This window comes from Aegilops tauschii, chromosome 4, assembly GCF_002575655.3.
Source record: "Aegilops tauschii subsp. strangulata cultivar AL8/78 chromosome 4, Aet v6.0, whole genome shotgun sequence".
Lineage (NCBI taxonomy): Eukaryota > Viridiplantae > Streptophyta > Magnoliopsida > Poales > Poaceae > Aegilops > Aegilops tauschii.
Window position 1 is genome coordinate 352,407,648 of NC_053038.3, and position 14,088 is coordinate 352,421,735.

The 14,088-nt window shown below is 48.6% G+C and overlaps 1 protein-coding gene across 1 annotated transcript; it reads left to right on the forward strand.

Annotated features, from left to right (window-relative positions):
- The first annotated feature begins 2,307 nt into the window (after nucleotides 1-2,307).
- On the forward strand, nucleotides 2,308-2,979 carry LOC141021877 (uncharacterized). The gene has a single exon (XM_073497729.1). The coding sequence runs from the start codon at nucleotides 2,308-2,310 to the stop codon at nucleotides 2,977-2,979; it is 672 nt and encodes a 223-aa protein (XP_073353830.1).
- The last annotated feature ends 11,109 nt before the right edge of the window (nucleotides 2,980-14,088 follow it).

Below are 14,088 nucleotides of genomic sequence, written 5' to 3' on the forward strand. Positions count from 1 at the left end.
GGTAACCGCTCTTGGGCTACGTCCACATGTTTGCAAACCAGTGTGTGTGTTTGGATAAGTGGGAAGAACTACTAGGGTCAAGTCAAAGGACTTGACATGATTGAGTTGCGTTGATGCCACCCCATTTATGTTGATATCTGTAACCAGTCCCTATGGTTACTTGAATTCGTATGATGCATGTTTTACCAATTATTGAACATGTCATAACACAACAAAATTAGCTTTCTGCAAAAATTTACCTATGTCATGCATTGTTGTATCTTGAGCCAAAACATGGGTTGCTTGCGAGTACATTCAAAGTACTCATTGGCTTGCCACTGGTTATTTAATTGGCCAGGCATGGAAGAACAGGAGTTCGATGAAGAGTTCTTTGGAAACGAACATGCGAACTAGGACATTTCCCAGTCAGAATGCCTGTAGGGTTAAGGCAGACGGCATGGGTTCTACTTATCGACGAAGATTTCCGCTGCTTAAATTTATTTGGTATTCAGCCCTTGTGGCTTTATCTATGTAAGACTTGACCATAATGTTCATAATTTGTGTAAGACGATATGTATGGATGTAAGACTCTTGTTATTCAGCTTCTATGTGTTCAGTGAGCATTCATCTCTGGGATCACTATACACGTGCATTCGGTGATCACGACTTATGAGTCGGGGTCCCCACAAAGCTGGTATCAGAGCCATCCTGACTGTAGGAAGCCTTAGTTAGCATGGACGTTAGTTAGAGTGAGACTATCTACAAAATTACCTATATACCTACGTTTTCTAAAAATATCCCAAACATGGGTCATATCTCCTCTGTTGACCCTTCCCCTTCCACTTTTGTAGATGGCCGTCGTACCCGAGGACTTCCTGACCACTGGATTTCCCGTGCTTCTTGAGGACAGCCTCAAGAAGTGCCAGTTCACTCGAGCCCCCACCTTCTCCTATCACGAGCACTGGATCAACAGCACCAAGAAGGAGTATCACATGGAGGTAGTCGTGCGGGCGAATGACTCTCCGACAACCTGGTTCTTTGAAGGACCCCAGATGGCGACCCTGCTCCTCGCCGTTGAGACTGCTGCACTCAAGGCGCTGACTCGCCTTCGGGATCTTCTGCCAGAGATGGCAAGTGAGCCAGCCACTCGTTACCTGCCTTATCGTAAGGAGGGTGATGACGACAGCAGCGCACCAGCTCCACCCATGGACGAGGGGCTTCCCCTTCGTTTCCAGACCTACTTCAGCTTGTGTGCTGACAGCCTTGCACAACATTTGGCCTCGGATTCGATGGAGCTTCGGAGGGAACTCCATGAGACCAAGGAACTCCTCCGCCTAGCACAGACAAAGGCGGACAGGATCAAGAAGGATGGTGCACCCCCTGGACAGCCCGTTGTTGCCTATCGAGGCGGGCAACCCCCACAGGCTATGCATGCCAAGGGATCATCTCGGCCACGCCGTATGACGACGAAGGAATATCGCAACCTCTTCATGGTGCCACCGGCGAAGCAGCGCCGTGTTCAACTCCTCCACTCCCCCACTCCCTCAAGTGACGAAGAAACTGAGACAGATGAAGATGAGGAGGAAGACCCAGAGGAGCCGGAATACGCGACCGAGCATTCCACCACTTAGACACCGTTCAGGACTAGGATAGGCCAGTCCGTAACCCTTAAGGTAGGATAGGTCGTGTACCCCTTATGCGAAGTCGAGTCCATGTAATGGTTCAAATGAAACCATGTTGTGTTGTGTTTGCTTTCAACTTGTTTTGATGGAAGTCGTACTTTCCCTTCGGGAACTTGTAAACGACTGCATCCCCCACTTGGTTTTAATGCATGAGTTTGGCCCTTCTGGCCCTTGCTTAACTTAAAATTGTGTCACGCCCACCCCCTTACTAGGCATCCCATCTATATTGCTTTCCCTCATCTTTCCCAATCATGAGACCTTGACCGCTCCAACAGGATGCTTGTTGTAACACGTACTGGTACCTCTACTCAGCAGCAAGAAACCGGAGCAGGAGCCAGCCAAGACCAAACCCAAGGACAAGCTCCACCACCGCCACCGCCTCCAAACATGGACATGGCTCAGCTTCTCAAGGCCTTCCGATAGGAACGCCAAGCCAACACTACAGCCCTCCAGATGATTGCTCGAGCTATCAATCGCCAGCCGGTGGGGAACGGCAATGGACGTTCCACGTTGGTGGAGTTAAAGAAGCATGCACCACCCACCTTCATCGAGACCGCCGAACACCTGGATGCAGATGACTGGGTCCGTACCATTGAGGATCTGTTGGAACTAGTCGGCTGGACTGAAGACCGTGAGAGGGTGGCATATGCTGCCCACTGTCTCGGGGGAACTGCCAGAGCTTGGTGGGATGGATTCAAGGTCATCTGGGAAAAACATCACTTGGAATGACTTCAAGGCAGAATTCCGCAAGGCCCACATTCCTTCCGGAATTATGGCCATCAAGAAGCGTGAATTCCGAGCCCTAAAGCAAGGTAGTAGCACTGTCAAGGAGTACATGCAGAAGTTCAGTGTTCTGTCAAGATATGCTCCTGAAGATGTCAGCACTGATGCTGCCAAAAGAGAGCGCTTCATGGAAGGCCTTAACCAGACTCTGCAGTACTCGCTTGTTGTGTGTGACTGCCCAACCTTTCCTGATCTGGTGAACAAGGCACTCATGCTTGAGGACAAGCGACGTGCTTTGGACGATACTCGTAAGCGCAAGATGATCAGCAAGGGTAGCTCCAGCAACCAGAAGCCTCGCCCGTGGCAGCCAGCCCCGGTCAAGACAACCTATCAGCCGCCAAGAGCCCCTGCACCTCGCACCAACTATCAGCCTCAGCAGTATGCCAACCCCAGGCCAGCTTTCAACAAACCCAATAACAATGCCGGCAAGAGCAGCAACCCCAATCAAGTCACTTGCTTCGGATGTGGTCAGGCAGGACACTACTCCAAGTATTGCCCCAACAAGAAGCCCGATGCCCCGCGCCCAAATACGTAGAACCCAGGACAAGGCCGCGGAATGCCACCAAGGAACCAAGCTCCCCGCAACCCGCCCAACAATGGCAAGGGTCGTGTGAATCTTGTCACTGCAGAAGAAGCCCAGGAAGACCCGGACGTCGTGCTGGGTACGTTCCTTGTTAACTCAGCACCTGCAACTGTCTTGTTTGATTCTAGAGCCACGCATTCATTTGTCACCCAAGAGTTTGCATTAAAAGGTGGCATGACCCCCACACCCCTGAATAACCCTATGGTGGTACAAACCCCCGGAGCAGAGATGAGAGCCAAGGTAGGCCGTAAGGGAGTTGGAATCATCATTAACGGGGTAGACTTCCTAGCAAACCATATCGTCTTAAGATCACAAGGCTTGGACGTGATCTTAGGAATGAATTGGCTCATCAAGCACCAAGGCTTGTTAGATTGTGCCAACCGGACAGTCACTATGACCAATGACCAAGGAGTCAAGGTTAAATTTACCTCCAACCCCTCTTCTGCCCAAGTCACCCAAGTCAACTGTCTGACTGAAGTTGGGTTGGAGCAAGTGCCGGTAGTATGCGAATACCCCGATGTCTTTCCTGATGAGCTACCGGGAATGCCTCCTGACCGAGACATTGAGTTCATCATCGAGCTCATGCCCGGAGCAGGACCCATCTATAAGAAGCCTTATAGAATGGGATCGGAAGAGTTAGCAGAGTTGAAGAAGCAACTGGAAGAGCAGTTGAGGAAGGGATTTATCTGCCCTAGTGCCTCCCCTTGGGGATCACCTGTTCTGTTTGTGGCAAAGAAGGATGGTACCATCCGTTTGTGCATTGACTATCGCTCCCTCAATGAAGTTACGATCAAGAACAAGTATCCACTTCCCAAGATTGAAGATCTGTTTGATCAACTCAATGGGGCCAAGGTGTTCTCCAAGATCGACCTCAGATCTGGGTACTACCAGCTGAAAATCAGACCCCAAGATATTTCGAACACGACATTTGTAACCAGATATGGCATGTATGAATGCACGGTCATGTCCTTTGGATTGACCAATGCCCCGGCTTACTTCATGTATCTCATGAATAAGGTCTTCATGGAATATTTGGACAAGTTTGTCGTCGTCTTCATTGATTACATTCTTGTCTTCTCGAAGACGGAAGAAGAGCACGAGCAACACTTGAGGATGGTCCTAGACAAGCTTCGAGAGCACCAACTGTACGCCAAGTTCAGCAAGTGCGAATTTTGGCTGCATGAGGTTGGATTCTTGGGTCATAAATTGACTGCCGAAGGATTGTCAGTGGATCCCATCAAGATCCAAGCCATGACTGAATGGCAAACCCCGAGCAATGTGAAGGAAGTCAGAAGCTTCCTCGGACTCGCGGGATATTACTGCAAGTTTGTTGAAGGATTCTCAAGCATTGCCCGACCTATGACCCAACTCTTGAAGAAGGACAATAAGTTTGAATGGACGCCGAAGTGCGAGGAAAGCTTCCAGGAGCTGAAGAAGAGATTGACCATCACCCCAGTTCTGGCCACACCTGATATTCACAAAGATTTTGTGATATATTGTGACGCGTCGAGAGCCGGGCTTGGAGGTGTTCTTATGCAAGAAGGTAGAGTCGTAGCATATCTATCCAGACAGCTACGTCCTCATGAAGAGAACTATGCTACTCATGATCTTGAGTTAGCAGCAGTGGTTCATGCCCTGAAGACATGGCAACATTACCTCCTAGGGAAGCGGTGTGAGATATACACGGATCACAAAAGTCTGAAGTATATTTTCACTCAGAAAGAATTGAACATGAGGCAGAGAAGATGGCTAGAGTTGATCAAGGATTATGACCTCAGTGTTCAATACCACCCTGGGAAGGCTAATGTGGTAGCAGATGCCTTAAGCAGAAAGGCTTGTTCCTTGAACGCTATGATCAAGGAAAGGCTACCCGCCTTGTACGAAGAACTTGAAAGCTTCGGGTTGGAACTGGTTGTACCAGGATTCTTGGCCAACCTCGAAGTTAGGCCTACCTTGATGGATGATATTAAGGAAACACAGAAAGGACACATAAGCATTGAAAGCATCAAGAAGAAGATGAAGCAAGGCAAGGCCCCAGGATTCTCAGAAGATGAGCAAGGAATTGTGTGGTTCAGGAATCGCATTTGCGTACCCAACAAGGTTGAGCTCAAGAATTTGATCTTGCAAGAAGCTCATGAAACACCGTATTCCATCCACCCTGGAGGAACCAAGATGTATCAAAACCTGAAGGAAAGATTCTGGTGGCATGGCATGAAGAGAGAGATAGCTGGTTTCGTCGCTAGGTGTGACGTATGCCAGAGAGTCAAGGCTGAACATCAGCGACCCGCTGGATTGTTACAACCTCTCAAGGTGCCTGAATGGAAGTGGGACAAAGTCGGGATGGACTTCATCACCGGATTACCCAGGTTAAGCAAGGGGCATGACTCCATATGGGTCATTGTTGACCATTTGACCAAGGTGGCCCACTTCATTCCTGTCAAGACGACCTACAAGGGGAACCAGTTAGCCAGTCTCTACATCAACCAAATTGTAAGCCTTCATGGTGTTCCCAAGGAGATTGTGTCGGATAGAGGAACCTAATTTACCTCAAGGTTCTGGAAGAAGTTCCAAGAGGCCATGGGGACCAAGTTGTCCTTCGGCGCTGCTTTCCACCCCCAAACCGGAGGTCAGACAGAACGAGTAAATCAGATACTCGAAGACATGCTCCAAGCTTTGTCTTAGCATGTGGAGCTAGGTGGGAAGATTGCCTCCCTTTCGCCGAGTTCTCCTACAACAACAGTTATCAGTCAAGCCTCCAGATGGCACCATTTGAGGTGTTGTACGGACGCAAGTGTCGCACACCCCTCAATTGGTCAGAGACCGGAGAAGGACTAGTCTTTGGGCCCGATATCCTCCGTGAAGCAGAAGAGCAAGTCCAGCTTGTCAGAGAGCGTTTGAAGACTGCCAAGTCAAGGCAGAAGAGCTACGCTGACTCACGTCATAGAGACATGACCTTCCGAGTTGGAGACCATGTCTATCTCCGGGTCACACCTCTCAAGGGAACCCAGCGCTTCCATGTCAAAAGAAAGCTCACACCAAGATACATCGGCCCCTTCAAGATCACTGAACGGCGAGGAGAAGTGGCTTACCAGTTGGAACTGCCACCTGAACTATCCGATGTGCACAACGTATTCCACGTGTCACAACTCCGGAAGTGTCTCCAAGTTCCAGACAAGCCTGATCTTTACAAGGACGTCGATCACCAAGCCATTGACCTTCAGCCTGATTTGACTTACCGTGAGAGGCCCATCTGCATTTTGGATGAGGCTGAGCGACGCACTCGAAGCCGCACCATCAAGTACTTCAAGGTCCAGTGGAACAACCACACTGAAGCAGAAGCAACCTGGAACGTGAAGACTACCTTAGATCCGAGTTTCCGTATCTCTTTAAAGCCTAGTTTAGGAATCTCGGGGACGAGATTCTTGTAAGGGGGGTAGGTCTGTCACACCCTGCATTTTGTAACATGTCATTTGCATTAATAAAGCATGAAAATTTGGACCAACAAAAACTTTTGCATTATTTGGCTTTTATTTTGGAGTTGGTTTTCTCTGTGTGGTTTTTCAAGTGCTCTTTAAAGTCAACTACTCTACCTTACATACTTCATCTCCTTGCCCCAAACTTCTGCCCAATGATCATGCCATGTGTATAGTGCAATATAGTATTTTCTTACAAAAATAATCTGGCCAAATAGTATTTTCAAAAATTAGTTTTCCAAAAACCCCTGAATTGAGGTTTGCACTACAAGTACTTGATTTGGGGTATGAAAAATATTTAAAAGGGTATATTTGAAACCTATTAGATATAGGATTCCCATAAACCACAAAAATATAATTTTAAAAGTTAGTTTCATATTTTATTTAAAAGCTTTTTCTTATGGCCAGAAATGGTCTTTAATAGGGAAAAATTATTTTATTGTTTCAAAAATATTTGACAAAAATCAGGGAATCTCGGTGGACATATATTTTCCATATATAAGAGTTTCAACACATGGTCATGTTCAAAATATTGGACAAAACCTCCCAAAACCATTTCTGCCCATTTCAAGGATTTGAAATATTTCTACAGGAAATATTTTCATAAAAATCCAAGGAAAATCCAGCAAGTCACAAATGCATATTGTGATCACCTTGCAAAGCATCATATCAATCAAGGTCATTTTAGTTCACCAAAATGCCCCAAAACCCTCTCTGACCAGAATCAAATTTGAACAACTTTGTACTACCAACTTTTTCTCCTTGACCCCAACTTTCGTGAGCATGTTCACATGACCAAATGAGGCCACTACACCAAGTGGTTCATCAAGGGGAAGTGATTTGCTCAACTAGATCTACACAAGTTCATTTCTGCTAATTTCTAGAGTTTACAAAAGTTGCATTGGCAACTTTGCCCACATAAGCTCCAAATTGGTGGAAAGCCCTAATTATATGTGTCATTTCACCCTGTGGAGTCTCATGGCAAATGGAGATCATCTACTTGCCCAAACCATTATCAAACACCTTCTGGCACTTTTCCAAAATGCCATTTTTGACCTCTTCCACTAATCTCCGTAGGCTCAACTTTCTGCCACGACCCCTCCTAGTCCCCCTCTAGCACCTGTGTGCTTTGATGCCCGAGGAAGCAATGATGAAGGGGGGGAGAACCCCATTTTTCTTCTCTGGACAGTGGATTCCTCCCTCTCTCTCCCAGCCTCCTTCTCTACCCTCAGCTTTCCAGAGCATCCAAGGCTCTCCCCAGCTTTTGCCCATGCCCCCTTCAGCTGCCAGACGCAAGTGGACGCGCGCGGACGCGGGAAAGCCGCGGATGCCGGCCAAAGTCGCGCTCTGGAGCGCCTGGCAGGGCACCCGACCGTTGACGCCGCGTCTTCCGGCCACCTCGAGCCTCCCCCGCGCCCCAGTCGATGCCCCTCGTCGTCCGCTCCATGCCAGCAGGCCGCCCACTTGCTCCCGCGCCCTCCTCTCTCTCCTGCAGCTCACGCCAGAACGTCGCCCTGCTCGGCCAATGCTCGCGCCGCTCCTGTGGCCCGCCCGCAGCTCGTCCCGTGGGGCTTGAGCAAGGTGGTGATGAGTTCTTGGAGGGATCTCTCTTAGGATTCGAGAAGCTTGCGATTTCATCGGATGAGGAAGAGCCGACAAGTTCTTTGTTTTATGATCTGAAACATGATTAACTTTGGAGCCGGCGTGCACAAAATTGAGGTCAAAGAAATTAGGGTTGCGTTTGCACACCCGCCGCCGCGGTTTGCAATACATTGAGACAAAGAGAAAATCGATCTTCGCTGCTGCGCCAATCCATCAAATCGCCAGGTTACCGATGCCAAAAATGTGGACGCGTAGCCATCCGGGCGTCCGTACGTATGGTCACATATACGTGCATCAAGGCCCGAGTCAAGTCCCGAGGCATCCGCTGTTTCTGCTACTTCCACAAGCATGGAGTACTTCAAGGAGTAGTTCACGTGATCAAATTTCAAAGCAATCTCATCTGACTAGTAGTACTAATCCTAGTACGGTTTGGATTCTTTATCCCATCTATGGACGGAAGCCGGCGGCCGATTGCAATTTGTTTAATCCAAGGAAAAAAATCACACAGGATACCACGACCCGGAGGAAGTCACGGACAAAAACTCTGCCTTTGACTCGACTCCGTCTGAAGCAGGCGCCGCTGGAGCATTGTTGCGCGGTTTCAGTTTTCATCTCGAGCTGCAACCGGCGCCTCGCCGACGTTTCCGAGCCACCGGTTGTTCGACCTGTGACAGACCTCGCGTGCGCGATCCTGTGTTTTCACTGTTCCGCTCTGGCTCCTACCTCCGCGCGCCTGGCTCGCTTAGCGCCGGCTCTCGCGCGCCCAGCCGGTTTGCTGCCCTGCACCAGCTTGCTGGTTCTGCTCCGTCCTGCCCGTCGACTGATCTCCACCGCCCTGAGTCGCCTGCGCCGGCTGACCGCTGTCTCCGCGCTCAAGGCGCTCGCCGGCTCGCCGCCCACGTCAACCTCCGCATGAGTCGCCGGACCACGGGCCGCCGCGCTGCTCCTCCGCGCGCCCCGAGCCGGGTGCCCGCGACACTACAGGTTCCATGGTGACCCGCTGCCGTTTGATGTTTGTTGCCTGTCCTCTCCGCCGGTTTCCACGTTGAGTTCCCGCCGCTGAGAGCCGCCCAGCGCTGCCGGCCTGCATCCATTGAGCCGCCGTTGCAGAGAGCCGCCCCGTACCTCCGGCCTGTACCCGTTGATCCGTCGCGGGTGAGTCGCCGCGCCGACTGCCTCGCTGCCCTGAGCTTCCGTCAGGGCCTGCGTCCATAGCCTCGCTTCCGTCTTGAAGCCCTGCCGCTGCCGTGACCCGCCTAAAGAAAGTGCTGTAGCGATCTACTACAGAGAGTTCATGCCAAAGGGAAAAGAGGGTCAAACTGGATACTTGTTTGACTCAACGACACGTACACATACTGGAAGAAAAATCAATCAGTACTACAGAATATTACTACCCCACGCGGAGCTCCTGGAGGATTTGATTTTCGTTTAAAAATGAACAGACGCTTCTTGCCAACAAAACGCTGGTCTGAACTACCTACGGTGTTGCTTGAAGTCACATTGAGCTGTCCCTGCCGCGCGTTGAGCCGCCCGGCCTCGCGGCCGCCTCTGTTGTGGAGTATTAAATACTACTGTTAGCACGAATGTTCTGCTATGAAGAAAAGAGAAAACCAAAGGGGGCGTGTCATTGTCGCCACCGTGGCGTCACTGTGAGCCGACTAGTACTACTCCACGCGAGGTTAATGCTACAATCAAGATGTTCACCCGATAAAAATACCAGGTGCAGTCCTTTTTATATATTTTATCAGCACATATTAAATTGTTTGAGAACAATTATACTGGTCTGTGGTATTTTTTCGCAGGACCATTATTTATTACAAAGGTGTCACCAAGGAGCACGCGCCAATATTATTTTTGCGCTAAGCACGCTTCGCGCCATGTTCTGGATGGATACATGCGCAAGACGCCGACTCCGCTACATCAATACACGCAACGGACTCGTCGTCCGCACCCGCGATTAACTCGCCCGTCCGTGTCGGTTTACAATGCCGCGGCCGGCTCATCTGTCTGAGCCGCTTCTGATGCTGCGGTCGTCTTTATCGTCTGTCTATCACGGCCTGGTCCACATCAACATACCGGGCCGCACCTGTCTGCATGAGCTGTTTATTGAGTATGAGCAAGTCACAGCTTGGGTAGCTCGGTTTTCTTTCAAATTGGAGGCAAATTATTATCAACCACCATTTGCACTGGATGGCTCAATGGAAAGGCGCACAAGTCGCCGCCACTACAGTTTTGTTAACTTCAAATCGCCAGTTGGAAGGAACCATTGGCCGAGTTGCTGACACGGCTCATACGGGGTCATTTATAACCCGCCGCGGTCACCTCAACCTTCTGTGGATTCACATCGTGCTATCAATACCAATGATATACAAGTTATGCCGGCTTATATCACGGTCAAGTATGGAGAATCTCAAGCCAACTCCTCGAGTCACCTTGAGACTCGGGGGCTACAAGGATATGACTCAGCAAATGTTGTCGGTTTTCAATGCATTCAAGAATTCCGGGTCATTGGAGGGAGAAATAATTCGGTCCCGGAGGCTACCGCCATATTGGTGAAAAAGTTTAAAGGCCGTCAGAAAATTTTCGGCTTAAAAAGAAGGATTCCGGTTTAGATCCGGCTCAAGAGAGTTGACATCTCCCACAAAGCACTGAAGCTCTTAATATCCGGTTTAAAATCCGGTTCAAGGGAAATTTATCTGCCTCAATGTTTTGAAGCTCTCAAATCCGGTTCAAAATCCGGTTCAAGGTAAATTTGCCTATCACAAAGCTTTGAAACTCTCAATATCCGGTTTTTCCGGTTCAAAAAGAATTTATCTCTCGCAAAGTTCGAGTTCTCAGGAAAAATTAAAGGGACCAAAAAGAGTCTTTACAAAGCACGACCCAAACATAGGTACCCTGCTTTAATGACCATTGGGAGCTGATCGTATTCGAATTTAGCTTAACCCTTTTGGTGTGACCCCGATCGTATTCGAATCAGAGTCGTTAAATATTCTCATGATCACTAGGGGGCTTCCTGTTCAAACATAGGTCGTATTCGAACCAAAGAGAACATAGCTGTCGGTACCCTCTTGATCGGCACGCTGCCGAGCTCACTAGGGGGCTTCTTGATCGTATTCGAATCATAGCTCAACCCCTTTGGGAACCGACGTGGATCGTATTCGAATCAACATCGTTAAACAACTCTCAAGGTCATTTGGGGGCTTCCTGTTCAAACATAGGTCGTATTCGAACCAAAGAGAACATAGCTGTCGGTACCCTCTTGATCGACAACGCCAAAGCCACTGGGGGCTATATGATCGTATTCGAATCTTAGCTTAACCCTTGTGGGACGGTTTTCTGATCGTATTCGAATCAGAAGCCTCAAAAATTTTGAAGTCTTTTTTTTAAACAATCTTTGGTTTTATCTTGAGACCTTTTTGTTCATATTTCAAGCATATATGTGGTTTCGATTAACCCGGCTTGACTTTGGATGATAAGTCGCCATATATGACAATCATAAACATTTGGAAGATTTTGGCTTCTAAAAATTGGGTTATCACCCTTACTGCACAGGTATCTTAAACCGGCAGTATGATTCAATATCACAGGAACCGGTTTTCCAAACCGAATTATACTATTATTCAAATTTTTAATAGCCAACATGGCTGGATTTCTATTATGGTTATCAATAGCCAATATTTCGATGGAGGTCTTCAAAGTCGCTTTAGCGCAATGATTATTATTTTATTAATGGACATGATTTATTTTCACAATGGAGGGAATAGTCCCGAGTCGCTGCAGGCTTACGACCCGGCACTTGGGGGCTACATTATTCAAATTGAGATCACATCAAATATGCAAGTCCCATGTCACTGCCAGCATGCACCATGGCACTTGGGGGCTAATGTAAAGTCATTTTTTGACCAACTTATTGAAGACCCGACTCATCCCATTGTAATGAGACGGCCCTTGGGGGCTACCAATTGCTCATGTCAAAAATTCAAGGTACACAAGCCTCCGTTCATTATATTGAAAGGTCCTCTACTCAGTTGGTAGAGTACAAAGCTCTTAACCTTATGAACGTGGGTTCAAGCCCCATGGTGGAGATTACATGATCATATTTACAAAGTCCCTGCTCATTATATCATAATGACCCGGCACTTGGGGGCCACAAGTGATATGAATATAATGGAGTTCTACATCTTTAAGCCGGTTGAAGATCACATGAGTATTTCAAGGCCTATATTTTTAAACATTGGGAGCTGAGTCAAATGAATTATTCTTCAGTCTTTCTCTGTGAGAAACCAACGTCAGCAAATTGATTATGAAGTTGGCTTATTGACCCGGATTTTCTAGAAGAAGGGAATACCAAGGAATTAAGGATGATCAAGTGCCGGCTTACAATAGCTTTTTAAACCCAGAGCATAATCTATCAAAATTGTTCTTGTGTTGTTTTACAGGATCAGTTTAACATGGATGAATCCAAATTAAACTGGGGGCTAATGTCGGGGATATACCCCGCAGTATGACCCGGCTGGAGATATAACCCGGCTGGGATTGGATGTTTCATTGATGACCCGGCAGACTATAAGCCGGCAGGAATAGTTAAGTAGGTTAAGCTCGCGGGAACAGTTGAGCATTGTTACCCGGCAGACATAATCATGTAACCCGGCAGACATAGTCATGTAACCCGGCACATGTTAAGCCAGACGGTAAGCCAGATGGTAAGCCAGATCGTAAGCCAGACGGTAAGCCAGATGGTAAGTCAAATCGTAAGCTAGATTGTAAGAAGCCCAAGACGTTAAGAAGCCCACGGTGAGAAGCCCATGGTGAGACGCCAAAATAAGGTTAAATCTTAAGTCCGAGTTGGACTCTACATGTAACCCGCCCCTTCAGCTTATATAAGGAGGGGCGGGGCACCCCAAGAGGGACAAGGGAAGAAAACAATCTCTAGGGCTAGACACAAAGAGCCGGCCAAGTCGGCGACTCCCTCATGATCATAATGAGACCTAGCCACAAACAGCATGTAGGGTTATTACCGGATGATGTTTCCCGGGGCCCGAAGCTGTCTAAATCCTTGTCTTGTGTTGCGTCTCTCGATTCCGCTCAACCCCTCTCAAGCTACTACAAAGATGTGTTGGCCTCACGACTAAGTCCTCACACTAAGGACATCTGCCGTGACAATTCCACGACACTCCTCCTCTCTCTCTGGCACCCTAGACCACTCCCACCACTACAAAAAAATACACTTCCATGATGATACGTGTTTGTCACAGTAGGTCGCGTTTTTTGTCATGCATGTACATCCATGACAAATTTATGACAGAATCAAGATAGTCATACCTGTGCTGTCGTAGAAGTGTTCCATGACATTACCAAAATTATCATCACGGAAGTGTCCACTTCCATGACGATAAATCGCGCGTCACAGAAGTGCTTTCGTCAAGGGTGACCGACACGTGGCATCCACCATAACGGAACGCCGTTAAGCTATCAGGTCGGGGTTTGGATCCGATAACCCGTTAACAGCCCCGACCAATGGGGATTTTCCACGTGTAAAATCATCATTAGCTGGAGGAGACACGTGTCAGGTCCACGTTGGCACATGTGTCACTCATCCAATGGGCGAGACGCGCCTATGATATGTTGACACGTGGACCGGCCCATCAAGTTTAAATGGGCCGGCCCAACTGAAGGCCCACAAGATTTTGCGGACCATAATGGGCCGGCCCAGCTAAAGGCCCACGAGATTTTGCGGACCATAATGGGCTGGCCCAGCTAAAGGCCCACAAGATTTTGCGGGCCATAATGGGCCGGCCCAGGTAAAGGCCCACAAGATTTGTGTGTGCCATAATGGGCCGGCCCAGGTAAAGGCCCACAAGATTCTTGCGGATCATAATGGGCCGGCCCAGCTAAAGGCCCACGAGATTTCGTCGACATTAATGGGCCGGCCCAGCTGTAGGCCCACAAGATTTTGAGGACCCTAGTAGGCCGGCCCATTAACTGG

Excerpts from the sequence above, each read along its gene's own strand:
- LOC141021877 (XM_073497729.1), top strand. The coding sequence starts at position 2,308 with ATGCTGCCCACTGTCTCGGGGGAACTGCCAGAGCTTGGTGGGATGGAT.